This window comes from Orycteropus afer, unplaced genomic scaffold (assembly GCF_000298275.1).
Source record: "Orycteropus afer afer isolate SDZICR_OR568_19922 unplaced genomic scaffold, OryAfe1.0 scaffold00080, whole genome shotgun sequence".
In the NCBI taxonomy this organism is placed as follows: Eukaryota; Metazoa; Chordata; class Mammalia; order Tubulidentata; family Orycteropodidae; genus Orycteropus; species Orycteropus afer.
The window spans coordinates 3,364,797-3,385,083 of record NW_006921667.1 but is presented as its reverse complement, the minus strand read 5'-3'; the positions used below and the strand labels follow the sequence as shown (position 1 = coordinate 3,385,083).

The following is a 20,287-nucleotide window of genomic DNA, read 5'->3' as shown; positions in this document are numbered from 1 at the left end:
CATTTCTATCTAGAAATTTACAAAGCCCAAGTGACCAAGGGGCCCAGGCAGAGTGTTTGAAAGCCAGGGTGCTTGGCCTGAAACCCAAGTCTTCCCTGCCATCACTGTGGTGGGGTGTCTTGAGGTATTGCTTACCCTGTTTTCTTCCCTGGCAGCTCTGCTGTCTCCAGTTCCCTTGGTCCTCCCCTTTCTGGTTAAGAGCAAGGGTTTCTTCATTTGGTGTCAGAGTCCTTATGTTGCCACCACACCCTTTCTGTGTGCTGTTCCTCTGTCTGGAGTGCTCTTCCCAAGATGTTTCTGTAGCTGCTCCTTCATGCTAATGTCTCCTCACCAGTCACCTCCAGCATAGCGTCTGTTTTCTTCAGAGTAGTTACCACTCTGGAAATAAGCTATTTGTCTCTTGTTTGTTTGTACGTCCCATTCTCTAGTTTCTGAGGTTTCAGTTCCATGCAGAGGACAATGGGGCTTGTTTGTTTTTATTCCCCTACACCTGGAGAGTGCCTGGCACAGAGAAGGCTCCCAATAAAGATTGGAGTAGGGAAGAAATAAATAAGTTCACAGAGTGTATGCTGAGGAAGGACTCACTTAGGCTTGGGTATTGGAAAGAACCCTGGTGACTGGCTGCTTGTCCTGGGGGTCATTACATCAAGTTTCTTGTGGAAAATGCTCTCCCAGTACTCACTCAGGACCCCTATGTTCCTGAGCTGCCTCCTTTCCTAGGGAGGAGAACCTCCTTGGAGCTCTCCCTCCCCTGCTGGTGGGGACATTCTTCCCCACATGCCTCATGCCTCCTTGCAGCCTCAGGGAGCAGGGGACTCTTTGTCTTCTGCCTTTGCTGGGCTAGGGTGTAATGAGACCCTAATAGAGGGTGGTTGGTTGGGGAAGCTGTGTCAGCATGGTGGGCTATCCAGGCAATCTAGATAGGGAGCTTGCTGGGGGAAGACTGAGCCAAGGTTCCATGGATCTTGGGGCTCATGGATTGCCTGCTCTCCCAACCAGGGAGCAGCCCACCTCTGTCCCTGTGGGCCCTCTTGGGGAGCTGTCCTTCTCTGGGGAGCAGCACCTGACATCTGGCACTTTCAAGGTGAAAAGGACTTTTTCTGGAGACACAGATTTCCTTGGTCCCATTCCTTAGGGAGTGGGACCAAGGGCTGCACAGGTGGCTGGCACTTGCAACTGCGCTTCTACCCCCCACCACCCTACAGTGAAGCTGAATAAGAGCTTTTGAGAACAGAGGCTGGGAGTTCACCTTTTTACCCAAATGGGAATTGGCAATTGGGAGCTCTGGTAGCGTAGTGCCTGAAACATTTGACTGCTAACCAGAAGGCTGGAGGTTCAAACCCACTAACCACTCCTCGGAAGGAAGGTTGGGCAATATACTTCTGTAGAGATACCACCTCGGAAACCCAAGGAGGGGTCACTATGAGTCAGTTGCGACTCGACGGCACGTAACAACAACAACAACAGCCAGGGGCCGTGGTCCCTTGGGAGAGTTGCCCAGCCTGTATCAGTTATTCCAAGTGTAAGAGGAGCTAGCTCCTGACAGGAGACAAAACTCTTTCTGATGGGTTGGTCCCATTTGGGGCTACCTGGCCAGAGCACAGAATGCACAGCTGAGGCAGGCAGGAGTCTGGGTACTTGGACTCTCCATGTGGGCCTGAGACAGTGGCCATTCACCAAGGGTACCTCATTGTCCTGGGTAAGAGAAACAGTCCTGCAATTGAGGTGGGTTTTGGCAGAGACCTCGGGTGAGGGACTATAGGGACTTCCTTCTGCCTGGGAGGATTGTCCATCCTGGTGGGGTGTGTGAGGTCCTGAAGCCATACTGGTAGCCTCTGGACTCACACACCTGTGCACAGACCATGGAGCTATGCTGAACCCATATGACTGACTTGCTCATGGACATGTGAAGACACATCTTTGCAGACAGGGCTGTCTCTGCCCCTCTAAGGACAAAGTTGCCTTTGAAGTGCCTGGGGGGGGCATCGATGGGTCTCAAGGTGGCATCTATAGTCTCCCTATAGCCACTATTTTTCCCTGGGAAGGATTTTACCCTCCTCTCCATGAATTCTGGTCTGGATCCCAGCATGGTAGAGCCTCAGCTATGGGCCAGGGAGGACCACCAGTGTCCAGGGGAAATGATGGGTCTGCAGAGCAGTCAGAGCTGCAGAACATCCTGCAGACCATAGCCTCACTTAGTTGGCCCTATGTGGACAGAGCCATAGACACAGTTGGCCCTATGTGGACAGAGCTATAGACAAGCAGGGAGTGGTCCAGAGTTTGAAAGTACAGGTGCTGCTCTTACACAGAAGATTCTATAATGTACACTGGACAGAATGCAACCAATTCATTTGGTGGTATAGCATGGGTATGAAGCAAACCATTTCTAAATGTAGTGGCTTAGAACCTCAATCATTTGTCATTTTTGTAAATGTGGAGGTCAGCTGGGCAATCTGCTCTGGGCTTATGAATGCCTCTGAGTGTAGCTGGCCTGTGGCTGCAGATGAGTGCATTATCCTCCTGGTCCTTCTCCCACCTTCAGCAGGCCAGCTGGAGATGTTTTCATGGAAGCACAGGGAACAAGCAAGAAGTGCAGACACTTCTTCACCCTCTGCTTATTTCATTTTGTCAACTGTCCTGACGTCTAAAGCAGGGCAGGGAGCTCCTTGCGTGGGAGCTGGATGGAGAGTATTTCCAAGTTGCTGAACAAAAGGTATGTATGTGAGGAGGCCATTTATGGGAACCTCTATACTCCTGATCACTCATATTTGGGAACACTGTTTATATCACACTGATTAAGTGGTATTTTCTTAGGCAGTACTGCTCAATAGGACTTTCTTTCTTTGGTGATGGGAATGATCTATATCTGCACTGTCCAATATGGTAACTGCTTGTGGCTGTTGACTATTTGAAATGGGTCTCATGTGATGGCAGAACCAAATTTGTAATTTGATGTAATTTTAATGAATTTAAATTTAAATGGCCCCATGTACCTTGTGGCTGCTGTATCGGACAGCAGAAACTAAGGGGAAGCATTTGTGGCCCAGGTGACCAGAGGTTGCAAGCCCAGCAGTGAGCCTGCTGCTAATTTTGGCATGGATGGCTGCTCGATGCCTGTGCTGGTGTGTGGGAATGATGCTGGGGGCCAGGGAATGATGCTGGTGGTAGCCCTGATGTCCAATTGGGCCTTCTCCTTGAAGCTCTCTGTTCCCCAAACATCTCTGCATGTTTGCAGAGATGTGCTCTGCCTTGCTGTGCTCTGATAGGTTAGGAAGCTCTAATGACCTCTTCAAACTTTTCCCTTAAGATTTTTGGCCTGCAGATCTCCAGGGATGTGAGCAGGCTCACCTGTGAGTATTGGCAGCCCCAAGGTGGAAGACACTGTGTCCTGTCCTTGGTCAATCATCTTTCCTACTTTGTGTTTTGGCGAGTCTTGTGCAGGGCACTTTGTCTTGGTCCTGGGGCTTGGCAAAGAGGACTTTCTTGCTACATGGTACCTCCATCCTCTCTGCCTCAGTGGACTGCCATGCTTGGTGGGCGAGAGGGCTCAGATGCATGGTTGTGCTCCAGGAAGCACAGCTCTTATGAAAAGGTGGCAGCCTCAGCTTGTGGCTGGGATAGAGCCCAGAGTCCAGGGTTTGAGTACCAGTCACACATTTGCCCTATCTCAAAGGGTTTCAAGTGTTTTCTCTGTGTATGGATGAGTTAGGAGTTGGCTCTTTGCACCTCCCAAGCACAGATCTAGATTGTCACAGTCCAGTGACAATATTTACTAGAGAGCCATCTTTTGGGGAAGGCTGGGAGCCAGACACCCTCCTGCAGCTCACAGAGCATCTAGCTCCTGGGGCTCTCACGAGGTTTGTGGAATGAACACTCTCTTAGCTTCCTAATGCTACTAGAACAGATATACCAAATGAGTCTCTTTAGTAAATGGACATTTATTTTCTCACAGTTCAGAAAGCTAGAGATCTGCATTCAGGGCACCAGCTCTAGGGGAAGGCTGTCTCTTTCTCTTGACTCTGGGGGAAGATCCTCATCTCTTTCAGCTTCTGTTCCTTGCTTCTATGGTGATCTTCACATGGCATCTATCTTCCCTATTTGTGCTTGCTTCTGTGTCTAATCTACTCTCTTTAGTTTCTCAGAAGTGATTAGTTTTAGGATACATCCTATGCAGAAATAGACTCATTAACATGACAAAGAAAACCGTATTCCCAAAAGGGATTACATCCATAGGTATACGGTTTAGGATTCCAACACATATTTCTGGGAGACACAATTCAATTCATATAATGGATATGGAATACAATTCTGGGAAAGAAATTAGTTGGAAAATAACAGTCTGACTGAATGAAAATTACTCGCTTTGACTTGGTGACTAGATGAACCTGGCAATGGTTGAGAGAGTGCAAAGTATGTATTGGGTAGGTCTAGCACATCCTTTGGGAGGCCTGTTCCCAGCCCAGGAGCATAGCTAAAGGGCATGGTACAGGGTGAGCCTTGCCTTTGGGAGGTGGGATGCAAGGATGGGACAGGTTAAGGAACCCTCCCAGGCTTTGAAGAAGTGGCATATTGGTTGAGACTTAGAGCTGCAAGTGACAGAAATCCAACTCAAGTTGGCTTAAGCAAGAAAAGGAGTTGACTGGCTTGCAGAGCTGAAAATCCTGGAGCAAGAGGCTTCAGGCACAGCTGGTCCAGAGGCTCCAGGGACCTCATAGGGACTGTGCCTCACTCTCAGACCTCCTCTGCATTGGCTCTGTTCCTTGAGGATCTCAAAAAGGGAAGCCAGATGGCTTAGCCAAGGCTGCTGAGAGAAGATTTGAGCCCTGGTTCAAAATAAAGTTTACCTTCACAAAGGCAGATTTGTACTAATGTGCAATGTACTTGGGCACCAGGCTCCTCCTGGACACCATCTTCTAGGAATTAATTCCAGCTTCCACACTCCTCTCCTGCCTGGGGCTTGCTTCCTGCCTTCCTGGCAAACATGGGTGAGAAGAGGCCCCTGTGCCAGATGCTCCAGCCAGATCCCAGGAATAAGTCTCTGTGGGCCACTTGGGTCATCTCTTCATCCCTGACCACTCAGAAAGTGATGCAATGGTTGTCTAGACCTGGAGTGAGGGACACATGGAAACTAAGTGGAGGTGGAGAGTTTCATCCACAAAAGCAAGGGTGCCGTTACGGCAGTGGGAACCCACGTCCTTGGATAAGACATGGTCCTTGGCCTCAGGATAGGCTTAAAAGGGAACAGACAAAGAGCAGCACCAAGGGCTAGAACTGGTCCATGTCTTGAGGCTGGGCCAGGTCAGGTCAAGACTTGTGTCTAATCTACTCTTTTTAATAGATAAGATATGTCAGCCTTAGCTCACCATTGAGCAGAAAACATAGAGGTAGATTGAACAGGGCCCAAGTCAGGGCCCACCAGCACATGTGGCCCTGAGGACAGACTGTGAGGACTGGGTCTGCTGAATGGAAGAATAGGGAGGAAAAAGGAGCACTTTCTGGCTACAGGATTTGTGGACAGCAGAATGGGCTCCCCATCATGGCAGATACCCACCCTAGGACTGAATCCTCTTGAGGGATACAGAACTAAATGGGTGTTCAACCTCCAATCTGTGGATCATGGAGGTAAACTAAAACTCTGTGCCTGCCCTTTTTAGAGATAGCCTTGATATATCCTGACTTCTGCTCCCGTCCTGGCTACTCTCCTTCTTCTGGGGAGCCTTGAAGGAGAATGGCCTTTATAGGTTAAAGATGTTGTACTTACAGGCTCTCCAAAGTGTTTTCCCACTTACAGACAACTCTTTTTTCTTCCTCCTTTCCCCCTGCTCAGATATCCGTGGGCTACAAAGCTTCCTGGACCAGGCTTCACGGCTGGGCCTTGATGTCTCTTTACAGAAGGTGGATAAGAACATCAGCCACGTGTTCACCAGCCTTTTCACCACCATGAAAACGGAGGAGCTGAACCGCTACCGGGACACTCTACGCCGTGCCATCCTGCTGCTCAGCCCACATGGGGCCCATGCCTTCATCAATGAGGTAGGTCAACCTGTGCTGAATGGCTGGGGGCAGGGCTATCGATGAAGATGGCTCATCTGGGCTGTGGCAAAGTTCACTGGAGATGTCTGGAATGGATGTGGAGCCACACATAGCTTCAATGGGAGACCCAAGCACAGCTCTCCTCCTGATTGGTCTTGGATAGTCGCCAAGGCCTACCCAGCCCTGGAGGGGCTGGGGACAGCTGGTAGGGAGCCTGTTATACATCACTGCTGCCTTTCTGAGGCAACATTCAGCCTTCTATTTATTTATTTATTTTTGTTTTGTTTAATTTGCTTTTAATTTCCCTCTTTTTGCTGACAGGTATAAGCCTCTAGGGATAAAATAAATTTCTAGCTCTCTGTAGAGGTGGCCAGCTCTGCCTTGGTATTTGTTAGCTCCTGCAGAATGTGTTTGCTGCATATTACCAAGTAATACATGGAGTGTGTGTTTAATCTTTTTGGTGCCTGGACTAATCTGTGGGGTTTTTAAACACACCTCCGTTAGAGGTTAAGAAGTTCTAGTGAAGACAGCACCTACCTGCTTAACAAAGAGTCATTTAATTTGAGATGAGACAGGTAGATATACTCTATGAACTGGCCAATTGGCAACAGCCTAATGATTCAATGGCAGAGAGAGAAAGTGCTGGGTTGGTGGTGTCTCTCTGACCTGAGCTAGTTGTGAGGAGTGTGCTGGGGCTGTGCTGTGCCTGAGAGTAGGTGGGGACTGAAGGATCATAGGGTGGCTGGATGCTCCCTGCAGCTTCCTAGCCCAGTCTTAGTCTCCTTTTTGACCCTTTCTGATGGAAAGTAAGATGAGGCAAAAGGCAGATGATACTAATTCCATTTGATGTAATTTGCTGGCTTATTTTATGTTCCGCTATAATTCATTATTACTGAAAACGCTACCTTATGCAGCAGGATCCAGCATGAAGTCCCCTGCTGGAGGACTTAAAATTCGGAGTGGTTAATTTGGTACAATTGACTGGGAGCCTTGGTGCTTTTGGCTAATCAGGCCCTGGATGGCACTGGTGGTCAGCAGGCTGTGATATCCCATTGACTTCTGGCATTTTCACGAGAACATGTTTCCATGTATGGCATGCTTTAGTCGAGTAATGGGCAGCCCAGGATTAGCACCACTAATGTGTTTTGCCTTTCTCAAAATGTTCCCAGCAGTGTATTTGCAAAAGTCTGATCTCCGGGCTGCTTTTCTATTACTAAATTCCCCAACCTGCACCTGTTCCAGTGAGGATGTGGACTGATTCTACCACCAGCCTCTTCCCTTCTCTTCTCACCAACTCTTTACCTCCTCTCCTTGTTTCCTTTCCTCTGCTCAACTGTTAAGCATGGGAGTGGAAAGAAAATTGGCTTTAGAGTTTTATACAGTTGGGGTCAAGCCTCAGCTCTCCCACCTATTATTTGGATGATCTTGGGAAGTTTTCCTGTCCTCAGTTGCTTCGTCTGTAAAATAGGGATGAACAAGATGACAGATACAAAGCAGTTGGCACATAGCATCTCAACAAGCATCCATTCTCTTTTCACTCTATGTATGTATGGGTTTCCCTTCCAGATGAATTCAGCCATTGTCTCTGTTTCTAGACTTTGTAACGGTTTAGACCTAGCCAAGACTGGTAGCCTAAAGATATTATTTCTAAGTGATTATCTATGCAGACTCCTGCAGTGTTGGTTACACTCAGCCTTTGACCTGTTGCCTACTTGGTTCCCCAGGCTGCATTTGGAAGGCTTTTGCTTTGCTGGGGACCACAGATCTGGGGATACCTTTAGAGAGGATGCTTTAAAGGGACAGGTATGACAGGTCCCTGTGAGTGGTAGCAGAGACTGTGAGGAATGACTGGGTCTGAACTTTGAGCATAAGGCCACTGCCCTGGCTGTTGCCTTCAGTTCCTGCTGGGGAGAGTCTTTGTCTCTGGTCCATGCCCCAGCCTTCCAGCAGGGGAAGACATTCTGGGGCCACTAGCAGCCTGGCCTTTCATGTGCATTTTCTGATCCTCATACTTTGCAGATGAGGAAACCAAAGCCAAAGTTAAATGATATGCTTAAGGTCACACAGATAACAGCCAGGAGGACATGATTATAAGTCCATGTTTGATTCACTGCAAAGCCCCTCTCTCCCACATGGCAGGGGTGGACACAACTTATTGCAGTTACCAGAGTGGATAAATAATGGCTGTGCTTTTTCATCAGAGAAGTGGCGTGAGTGCTTTGTCAGGGCTGGCAGAGGTTTTAAGCCTGCTTGTGTTAAAAGGACTTTAAGGGCAGCTGCCATGTGTCTATGGAGTGCAGGTAGGGAAGAAAGACTCTGGAGCTGAACATAAATGCTGTGACTTCCTGGCTCTGCACATAGCTAGGAGAGACCTAGGAAAATATCCTCCCTGCAGGAGGGCTTTCTTTCACTGCCTAAGGCATCATTGGATTTCTTTAGCAGATGAACACAACCAGTTCTTTGCTATGACAAGGACATACAATGGTCACAGGGATGACCCTATCTCAGGGCATGTTTGTAATTTCAGGAAACTCAAAACAGTGCTGTAGGGAAATATAATGGCTGCATGCAATCATGGATTGCATGTTGATACTATGCTTTGCTGTGCAGATGATAGCAGGGGTGAGTTATTACAGGGTCCAGGATATGGGGCTGCTGGGCTGAAACCGCTCCCCTTCCCCCAGTGGAAAGCCTAGATGAATGGGAATGAGGGAGGTAGATGGACTCTGCTCGAATTCTTCTTGTGTTACGTGTAAACCCATTGCTAAGGCTGGAGCTTTCACTGTATTAGTAAATTCTGTGTGGCATGCTTTGTGGCTGTGTCAGCCCCAAATATGCTGCTTTGGGGAACTGCTTCTCTGCACAGTGTTCATGGGTGATGGGTCTCAACCTGGGAGCACGTGGCACCACTGAGCTGTCTGTGGTCACCACTCTACTGGGTCTTGGGAGTATTGCCTAAGGGGATAGTGGACACAGCAGGCAGAGGCATGAGGCCTGCCTGGAGCATAGTGAGCACATGTGACAGCCCTCACTTCTAAACCCCATCACCATCCATTGCCCAGTCTGATTTCAAGTCCTTCTTGAAGGTCTTTTCATCACAGTCTTAATAATAGTCACAGAAGTGTATCACCTGAACAAAGTGTGAGGGGCTCCCTTGGGGAAGTCAGGGTTTGGGGTTGAGGATGAGTGTGGGGCAGGACTCTATGCTTTCTGTGTCCCTGGCCTGGAGTCCACCTTTGGGCTGCTCTTGGGGCCATGAGAGCACAGCCATGGAGGGACCCTCCTTTCAGCAGGGCTGCCCTGCTCTGGGCTTGGGATTGGCACTTGCTGAGTGTGAGAAGATGGCTCTTTGAAATTACCACCTCACTGGGGAGTCATTTGTGCTCATTTTCTCTTCACCTCAGCCTGGGCTCTTTTCTGGGCCCCTGGCTGCTAAGTGGGGCTCCAACAGACAGTGACATCACCTATGAAGCTGTCCTCATGTCAGCCTGCCTGCATGAGTCACCACCTATGCGAGGTGGATATGTGGGTGTCCTCTCCTTGGTTCAGGGGCCACAGCGTTGCTACAGTGGTCAAGGTGACAATAACTGAGAGAGCTGAGGTCAGAACCTTGCTCCGGGGAATTCCATCTATGGGCTGCTGGGATCTCTCCATTCTTCTAATGTGCCCTTTGTTTCATTTCTCTAATATATAATGAGGCCCAATGCTGGGCTGGACATTGTATCTGATCTCATGGAGTTCCCAGCTTGGTGGGGAAGACAGCAGTGTAAGAAGACCTCTTCACTTTTGATAGCAGAGATATGTGCAAGGTCCTGGGAGATCACTGAGGATGGAGCAAGGCCTTCTGGGTGGGGAGAAGTAGTGGTAGTCAGAGGGTCAGGGGATGCTTTCTGGTGTAGGTGATGCTGGGATTGGGGCTAGAGGAATGAACTTGTTTTTGCCCTATGGGGAAGGGTGGTCTGGGGACAAGTGGGCCTGGAGAGACATCCTGTATTCAGTGGCTTGTAAGGTATGTGGCAGTTACAGCAATGGGCATTCAGGGCAGGGCACAGCTGGAGCTGAGGCTGGGAAGCCAGCAGGAAGCATTGGATAAGGAGTTCAAATTTCAGGACTGGGTTGCTCTTAGGGTCCTTTTCAGGTTCTTAGAGGTTAACAGCCTACAAGTCCCTGTGTAACCACAGCCCTAGTAGGGTTGTTGGGGGTGCACTTTTCTTACTGCTCTTGTTCTTTTCCTGGCCAGGTTTGATGCGGAGAGCTCCAGTCCACAGTAGATTTTGTCATTGAGCTTTATTTCATCTTTCTGGAGGGGATGCCATCGATCCATCTATCCATCCATCCATCCATCCATCCATCCATCCATCCAGCAAGTACTCCTTGAGTGCCTACTATGTATCAGGAACCATATCAAGTATGAGTGAGAAGACAGAACTGGTGCCTACCTTCATCTTGAGATCTGCCGTACACCAAGGCTGTGGCCACATACCACCTTCTCCTTGAGATCTGCCATGTATTAAGGCTATGGCCACATACTGAGGCTGTGGCCAGCAGAGAGCCTGTCGCTCTGGGTGCTCATTCACTGAGGATGGTCTATGTGTGTGCATGTGTGTGTGTGTACGGGGGGGCATATGGGACCTCTGGGCACTTTTTTAAAACTCTAAGACCTTGATTATTCATCTCTCATTCATCTGTGCCTCTGTATTTAGCTGTATTCATGCTTTCTTCTTTCCTTCTGTTTCTTTATTTCCTCATCTCCCTGTCTCTTCCTATCTCTTTTGTTTGACTGAAGAGTAGAAAAATTAAATTATTTTGAACATTTGTATTATTTATGGGGAGGGTCTTGCAATCCTTATTCATAGTTCATGAGGCAGACAAGTGTTGTCTGTCTGGGCCTCCTGCAGCTTGGGCATCATCCATCTCTGTATGCCCTGCAGATGTTGGACACATCTGTTCCTCCTCCTACACTGTGAACTCCTCAAGGGCAGGGACTGTGTGTTGTTCACCATTTTATCTTCAGTGCGCAACACATAGTCTGACCCAGAGCAATGCTGAGAAATAAATGAATGAATAGTTTATATTTGTTACTCCCAATAGAATGGACCTAAAGCGAAGCTTTCCTGTTTGTGCCCCAGTGGCTTTTTGACTGGTCAACAACTTCCCAGGCCATCCTATTAGCCAGGAGGCTTTGGTTTTGAAATCTCTCCTATTGGGAAGCTTGAATTTGCTTCAGGATGGGTCTTAGACCTGGACAGGTCAGTGAGGTGAGGGCTAGACAAGGGGTTGGACTGCTTGTGCAGATGGGGTATTCATCATCTGTGGCACAGGTAGGGAGAACACAGGGCAGAGAGATGAGTTTGTTAGGGAGATGGCTAAAGATAAGCATTAGTGCAGTCAGGAGTGGGAGACTGGGCATGCACACACACACACACACACACGGAGGCTTATTTAATAACAGTGACCAGCCACACACACCAGTACAACCAGCCTCTCAGACTAGCACAGTCCAACAGGCACAGACACATATTTATATATGCACACACCTGTTCATATTTATACACACACACGTGTACCAGGATAATGGCACTGCTGGCATCAGAGAAGTCTGAGAATGTCACTGTGACATGAGAAAGAAATGGCAGTGACCAAGTGGGACTTGTAGCAGATAGCATTGGCCTTTGCAATTAGACAGATACCATCTACCTCTTTCTGTAGTGAGAAGGATGGGAGCATGAGCAGGAAGGGAATAGGCTTTTGGTAGAAAATCTTCCCATGGATCTTGAAGGCCCAGACTGGGTAGAGTAGATAAGGAGGGTGAGGTGAAAGTGGAGGGGTTACTCCCAACATTTTTCCCTAGACTGGCTTTCTAGGCAAGGCACATGGCTAGAGGCCAATTTAATCCTAGTAGATGGCACAACCTGGGTTTATGTCTGACTGAATCAGTTGCTTCTCTAGGTTTCCTACAGTGAGTGAGCCTCCCACAATTTGAATATAAAAACTGTACTTTTTAATACATTTATAGCAAAGGTAAATTAAGTAATTGCAACACTTTGTTGTACCACATGATATATGCAAATATTTCTCACTCCAGCACTGTAAATCTTTAGCAAATGACTTTATCACTCAGAGCTAGGATAATTCTGTGCTATTTAAGTATCATTTACCAGAATATTTTAAATTACTAATTAATTATAGCAGATTAATTTTTAAATATGACCCCACATTTGCATTTAATTATATCCCACTGTTTACAGATTTAAAGCCTTTGCTCTTTCTCAAAAGTGCTGTGAGTCTGAGAAATAATTTTTCTTTTTCTGTTGTAAGTTCTTAGAAATGAAATCATGAGGGTGGGATATTTTCTAGAGTTTGTTCTGTCAGGTTCAGTGGATACTAGAGGGAGTCAGACTAGGGGCCTGGCTGAGATGGGTGAGAAAACAGAAATGGAGAGCTTTGCTATCTGGGCCTGTGACCAAGACTCCATATGGTCCTGTGCCCTTCTTTCTCTCTCACCACACTTCTGCTCATCTTCCAAAACCCCACTCGTACCGGAGCCGTCCCTCCCTGGGTGCTGGCTAGGCACTGGTCTCACTTAGCTCTGCTTTTCTCTTCTCTGTGACAACCCAGGGTACCTCGTTGTGTATTCCCCCAGCATTCTAAACACATTGCTCTCATTGCCACTGCATCACAGCTGACACAGCACATACTGCTTGTACTTTGACCATGTGTTTTCCTCTCTCTCTTCCTTTGACCTGGGAGCTCTTGAAGGTGGAGACCTTGGCATGTCCATCTTTGTTAAATGCCTTTTCTGGGGCCTACTCATGGTGGTTGACAAACAAATGGATGAAGGAAGGGGACTCAGGAGCACTGACCTCTGCCCCCCACCACAGCCATTCTCTTAAGGAACATGGCTAGAGGCCCAATTAATTACCTAATGGGTCAGTGAACTATATTCTTACTACTCTGGCAAAGGGGAGTATGGAGTGATACATTGTTTTGAAAGAGTTTAGTGTCTGATTTTGTTATTTCAAAAGAGCACCAAAACAGCCATTGAGGGAAAATGCCTGAATTTTATGGGCCTTCTGATATTAATTTCTGATTTCACATTGTTACGATTTTCAGTGACATCTTGAGTCACACTGCCATATTTTCAAGGCTCAGTGCTGTTGAAGGCCTCACTCAGGTTGTTTGGAAGCCTGTCCGCATCCATCCTGAGGTCAAAGAGAGGGGTCATGAACCTGAAACATTGGCCTCAGACATTTGGCGTTGTGTCCTTTCTTGGTGGGTCATTAAAAGCCAAGCAGATTACTGGTTCTTCCCTTTAGGAGACCCTGTGACTTATTAGCAGGTGGCTTCTTTCTGGGAAGGCTGCATCAAGAGGAATAAGCCTTTATGAAGGGAAATTGCCTGCAGATACTGAAATGCTGAAATACCCCTTTCTGCTCCACACATCCCCAGGGCACTCACCCCAGGGATCTCCCCAAGGTGGGTAGTATGTCAGTCCCTAATCAGGAAGCAGCAGAATGTCCCTAGAAATTGTAGGAGGACAGAGGAAATTGTGAGGCATGCTATGAGAGGTAGAGGCATTGTTATCTGAACTGGAATTACTCCATCTTGAAGAAGCTGTCTGAGTGGTACAGCTCACTTCCAGCACCACCCTTCTCACAGCATATGCTCCCTGCAGCACTGGGAGAAGCTGGTTCATGCAAGAAGTAGGCTTTGTTCACCTGCCCCCTATGCCCAAGTGGCTGGTCTGCTTAGAGGGGGAAAAGGCCTTGGCCTTAGTCAGCTATTGCAGTGTAAAAAACCACCTCAATCTAGTGACTAAACAGCATGCATTTGTAATTACTCATAAGGATCCTGGTCAGTAGGTGCTCTTGCTGGTCTGGGTCAGCTGGGGCTAGCTGGTTCAGAAGGTGGTTGGCTGGCTGTAATCTGGGGTGATGTGGTGACTGGGCCCAGGTATTAGCATGCATGTTGTTGTTGTTAGCTGCTGTTGAGTTGGCCTTGACTCATAGTGACCAGATGCATAACGATACAAAACACTGGCCTGGTCCTCTGCCATCTCTATGATTAGTTGTGGATCATACCATTGTGATCCATAGGATTTTTACTGGATGATTTTTGGAAGTAAAGCAGTAGGTCTTTTTTCCTAGACTGTCTTAGTCTGGTAGCTCTGTTGACATTTGCTCAGCATCCATACATATTCATAAGTCTGCAGCAGGAGTCCCAGGAGAACAAATGCAAGTACTTAGGACCACTTGTGGCCAAGGCTCAGAACTTATGTGGCTTTGCTTCTGCTGCAGTCTTTTGGCCAAAGCAAGCTACAAGGCTGAATTAGACTTTAGGGGCAGTGGAAAAAGACCCTCTCTCTTGATGGGAGTCTCTTCTTGGGGATAACAGCAAAGTCATTTGCAAAGGGCATGGGTGCAGCAAAAGGCTATTTTGTAATCTATCTCCCACAACTGCAGATGGGGTTTCTGGAAGATGTCCAGGGAGCAGGTGCCTGGCAAGGCTGAGTGACCTGGGCCAGGTGCCTCTATGCTTACTGTGTCTCAACATTGCTCAGCTTTGGGGTGAAGGCAGCAAAGGGAGGGATATGGTCTGCCTCATTTAGACCAGGGCTTTGAATTGGTTCTTCCCAGTTTAGTCATGACTGATGAAGCAAAACTGGAATGGACCTAAATTTGTAAAATGTTGATGTATTGAAACTGTAACTGAAACAGAAACAATTATGCATCGATGCCCAGCTAGAAACTTAATCTTCCTCTTAGAAAACAAGGGGAGCATGTGCACTGCATAACACTGCATAACACATAACACATAACTCTTGATTGGCAGAATCAGCAACAACAGTGCCCATCTCAAAGATGGCAGCTGACTGTATGACGTTGAATGTGTTGTACTCCGCAGTCCTGGCAGTAATTCAATCTCCAGCAGCAGGCTTCTGAAAGGGCTTGTTATGCCTTTTCTAAGTATCTCATTCCAGGCCTTCAATCTATAATTTTTCACATTCTGGTTATTGTTCTAATACACTCACACTTTGCAAATTTGTTTCTATTCTGATTTTACTGCAGTGGCCCTGACTGAACTGGTTTAAACCAGTTAAAAGCCCTGATTTAGACTCACTTGTGACCCTCTCTACTTTACCAAATTAGTTGTCCTTTCTAGCAAAATTAGAGAACCAACAAAAATGAGGAAAGCCCTCAGTGAGATGGATTGGCATAGTAGCTATAACAACAAAGTCAAACATACCAGCAATCATGAAGGTGGCACAGAACTGTGTCATGTTTCCTTCTGTTATGCATAAGGTAACCATGAGTCAGAACAAACTAAAAACAAAAACACAAATAACAATTTATTTATCTTCTGAATGATGCTAGAGGGGAAGGGAAGTGTTAAGACACATTATTGAATCCTGTGGGTGTTTGATGACTAGTTCATGTCACAGTGAAGAAGTGATAATGCTGGGATGTGAACTCAGAACACATGGCTCCAAAACTGAGGCTCTTTCCCACTACCTGCCAGTGAGGAGATGCTGTCTTTGGCAGATTAAAAGGAGATCTTCCACCTGGAACATGACTAAGGGTTGGATCAGGGGAAATGCGATTGAGGGGACAGTGGGGCATGAAGACAGTGGACCCTCTGATTGCTTCTCTGGGGAATGTAGGACTCCATCTCATGGGGCATCTCTTCACCAGCACCCACAGAGGTTACGTGGGGCATGGCTGGGCTGCCTCTGCCTCTCTTTTTTGGCAACCAGGAGGGTGTTTCCATGGAATCATCTTGTCATGAGAAAGTGGTACATTATTTTACTTAACCATTCCATAGTGCAAATCAGTGGAGGTTGGAGGAGAAGATCAGACTCCAGGCAGACCAGTCTAGCCCCTCTCCCATGTTCTCATGTGTGTCTTGGGACACTTGCTGCCTGCTCTGAGCTCTGGTTTCCCCACCTGCACTACAGAGTTAATATTTGACTCATAAGATTATCCTAAGAATTAAGTAAGGGGAACACTGTAGGTTTAGGACCTTCCCTTTCCCCTTTCATTGACTAGTGCAGGCTGGGTACCCACAAGACACTCAGCAACTGTGGTGTAAATGGGGGATAAATATCATAGAAAATATAAATATATTAGGCATTGAAGGGTTGAGAAAAGTGAAAAACTCCAAACTCAGGGCAAAGTCAACATTCTAAATTTTGAAATATGCCACAGGTTGACCTTAGGGATTCTGGAGGTAGTATGCTGCCGGTCTGAGTAACCTAAGAAGGGCAGTGGCATGTGGAGGGACTGGTAACAGGTGTGCTTTCCATTCATTTCTTAGCTCTTTGCTGTGTGTGCATCTCCCTCTCCATATGCATTACTACTGAACCTTCAATAACTGTGTGCTACAAACAATAATAGGGAGAAAGCAAAGAACAGTGACTGTGGTCCACATTCAGAGCCATGAATAATGAAGAGAAAGGAGTTGTTGCCAGAGACAAGTGTGAAGATATGGAAAAAAGAACCAAATGGAAGTAGCAAATTGAAAGAAAAGTTTTCCAGGAGAAACATATATGTACCCCCAGCCCCATCCAAGAAGCTCTGAATGTTCTGGAGGGCAGTGAGGGCAGGTGTTGGTTATAGATATAGGACTTGAAACACTATCATTCAAATAACAAAAGACAGGAAGAGGGGCTGAGAATGCCCCCTTCTTTCTCTCCTCTCTCTATCACCTTATTTTCTTTTCCACAGAGGGAATGTGAGGTTTCTAGGTGTTTATCTGGGGACATACTCATGCTCCTTCAGGAGCTAGAGCTGTTGTAGCACAGCAGAAGGAGCATTATCTTTGCAGTAAATAGACCTACCATCATATCCCAGCTCTGCTAGTGGTGCCATCTTTTTTTTTGGTGGGGGGGGAGGGTACATGATTTGGGTGAAAGTTTACAGAGCAAATTCCCTTCCCATACAGCAGCTCACATACACTTTTTCTCATGACATTGACTGCAATTTCCCACAATGCAATAGCTCCCCTCATTCTTCCTCTCCATAATTACCTCTTCCCTGTGTCCTTCCCTCCCATGTACTCCTGCCCCCTGAGCTATCTCCTTGTGCATATACAACCCTTCTATTCTCCCATGACTGATCTCGCCAAGGAGTGTATCTACCTAATGTAAATGTTCAGCTCATATGCCTGTCTTCTGTTTGGCTGGAAGCCACAAGGGTGGGTTCAATTCCAGACCTGAAGGGCAGCTAGGGGCCATAGTCTCAGTGATTTCATCAGGCTCTATCAGACCAGGAGTAACTTTTTTTTTTTTTTTAATGATTTTGAGTTTTGATCCACGTTGTCCTTCTGCTCTATCCAGGATCTCCTACATAGAACTCCCTCTGAGTGGTTGACAGTGGTAGCTGGGCACCATCTAGTTCTTATGTTGTCATAGTCATATAAGTGAGGATCGCATGGTGTATCAGTCACTTGGACTAATTGTTTCCATGCATCTTTGATTTTCTTCATTATTCTTTGTTATGGATGAGGAGAGACCCATCATTGCATCTAGATGGCCACTTGCAAGCTTTTAAGATCCCAGTCACTCCTTGCCAAAGTAGGATGTGGAACAATGTTTTTGTGTGGTATGTTATGCCAATTGAGCTTGATGTCCCCTGTGACTATGGTCCTGAGCCCACAGGTCCAACTACTCCCTCCCTCTGGGTAGCTGGCTGTGGCCAAGAAGTGACCTTGTGCCTTGTCAGATCTACTGTATACCTGAGAATTCTTACAGAACAATACAAATAGACTTGTAGAAACATTGTCTGCCAACCCTGTACTTGCTCATGGGCACATTTCTCCTGCATAGACATACCTAATAGTTCAGCCTGTCCACCCATTTATCCACCTGCATATCAATGTTTGCCTTCACTGACAACGCAATACTGTATGTGCAAAAGGGTTCGTCTTTGTTGTCTGTACCTCCCATGTTAGTGCCACCTTTTTAAGCCTGCTTATTGGTTTGTAAAATAGAATAACAATACCTTCCCAGAGGGGAACTGTGAGAACTAGATGAAATAAAACTCATGAGACAGCCCGGTACTCAGGTGTGTTTGGTTTGGTAGTTTCGTTACTGTGCCTGAGAATGGTATTTGGCTAAGATTGTAGAATCAACTTAGGGATCCTGGAGTCCAGGTTGAACAGTGTCAGTGGCTCAATGAAGGAGCCTGGAGGAAGGACAATTCATCTCTCTTTGCATCAGAAAACATAGCTCTGAGAACCAAGTGGGAGAGGAAACATATGGTTGGGGGAGGGGCTAGCACAAGTGACAAAACGCTCATAGCCCTCAGCCAGCTGATCTGGGTTAAGGGCTGGACTCTCTTCTCACCACTCAGCTGGAGAAAATGTTGAAGTCTATGGGGCATGGTGGGAGGAGGGGGGATTTCTGTGTTCCCTGGGGCTCCAGATACTGGTTGGGTCGTGACAGATCCTGGTCATTAGTGGCACGGGAGCTCTCAGGGTACCTTCCATCTGGGCTCTTATTACCTGTCTGAGCAGGCACAACTGCAAGTAGCTATTGGTCTGATAGCAGGAGGGATGGTTACTAGTGCTTCTGCCTGTAGAGCTTCAGATCAGAAAGAGTCCCTTGGTGGCCCATTGGATAACCAACTCATCATCAAAGTAGGCTAGGCCTTTGGCTTAGGACTCCTTTGCACTGGGTGTTTTTGGGAAGAGAGACATGTACTCCACCCCTAAAAATTTGCCAAGCATAGCTAGGGAGAAAAAACTCAAGAAGAACTGATAGCAGGAGAATTGAGTACCAAGCTGCATGCACCCAATTTGAGACATTTCCCAGCCTAGCAAACATTTTAGAAAAGAGATTGAGTGTCTGCTTCTCCCTCTCTGCTCTGTAGCAGCCAAATTGGCCTGACAACTCCAGGCAACAAGTGCCCCCTTTTGAATCATGCTTTAACTTGGGACTTTTGAAGACAACCAAAGAATTAGTTAAGAATGGCTAAAGCCACCTTTTGGAAAGACATCCAGGTACAACACAAGTCACAAATTTGAGTGCCTATAGCATTCAGACAGGAGCATTAAGGCACAGAGCAGGTGGGCTGTAGAAGGGCTGGGAGTAGAGTGACTTGTGGTCCCTTAGCAGGCATGTCCTTCTTTGAAGGAGATGGTTAGGCTCTACCAAATTTCAATTCAAGAGTTAATGTGGCCACCGTTTCCTATATCTCAAGAGAAGCCAGCAATGTGGACTTTACTGTGACATCTCCTAAGTTTTAGATATTGGGAACTAACTACTAAATTTTTAAACTCTCTGTTTGTCAACTCTGCCTGTGATACAGCTTATAAAGCTTACAGACTGCCAAGTTGCAACTTCTGATTTATAGCTTACTATAGTCCGACTCGATGGCAAACAACAACAACAACAACAACATAGTCCACTTAAGCATATTAGATATGGGGATGACTTGAAGTGAGTCCTCTCCTATTCCAGTTCTTCCTCACTAAGAATCAATAATCATCCTTAGTGCAATGTTTCTAAGAGTTCTTGTTTATTTCCTTGGGTCCTCATAGGTCTGCCCTCATTTTCTATGCACCCCACACTCTTCTTGTCATTGGTGGTCAGTCCCAGGGCATTGATGACCTGCCTTAAGACCTTCATTTGTATTTGCAGAAAGTTCTTGACCTTATTATCCATCATTGCTCAAAGTCCACATTAAATGCAAACTAAGCTTTTTCATAATTACAGGCATCTTTGTTTCTTGGGTGTGGTGGTTATGTTTGTGTGTCAGCTTGGCTGGGCCTGGTTGAGTGGCTGGGCAGCTGGTGGTAGTATTCCCCATGATGAGACTGGCAATCAACTCCATGGTGGGATCTACCACAAGCAGCTGAGTAGCTGCCTTTGGTATGTGGTCTGCTTCCTGTATATAAGGAGAAGCCTTGGGAATGGTCTTGAGCCTATGGTACGCTTGCACCCTGCATGTGGCTGTGTCATTGCTCAGCAGCCTGCTATGCTCTGCCAACCTTGGAACTTACAATGGACTTAAGTTAATGGCCTACTGTGTGGTTTGGTAACATTGGGACTGTGCCTTTTTACTTGTCAACCTTGGGGCTTCTCAGCCTCAGCAGCCAGCAGCTGTCTGAGTGAATAAATGCCTCTAGCCTTAGTGGGCCAGGAGGAGGAGGCAGATCTGGACTCCAAAGGTTGAGGGGCTTTAACCCAGCCCCTAGAGCCTGGCACTGTGAGCATGGACTTAAAGCCTCCAAATTGTAAGAATAAACTCCTGTT

General features: G+C 47.0%; 1 protein-coding gene across 1 annotated transcript in view; it reads left to right on the top strand.

The window, feature by feature from the left end:
- GRID1 (glutamate ionotropic receptor delta type subunit 1) overlaps positions 1–20,287 on the top strand; it is a 1,411,601-nt gene that overhangs the window by 337,823 nt on the left and 1,053,491 nt on the right. The window contains exon 4 of the mRNA XM_007941430.2: positions 5,828–6,033. Coding sequence (XP_007939621.1) covers positions 5,828–6,033 — 206 coding nt within the window. The remainder of the gene's footprint in view (positions 1–5,827; positions 6,034–20,287) is intronic.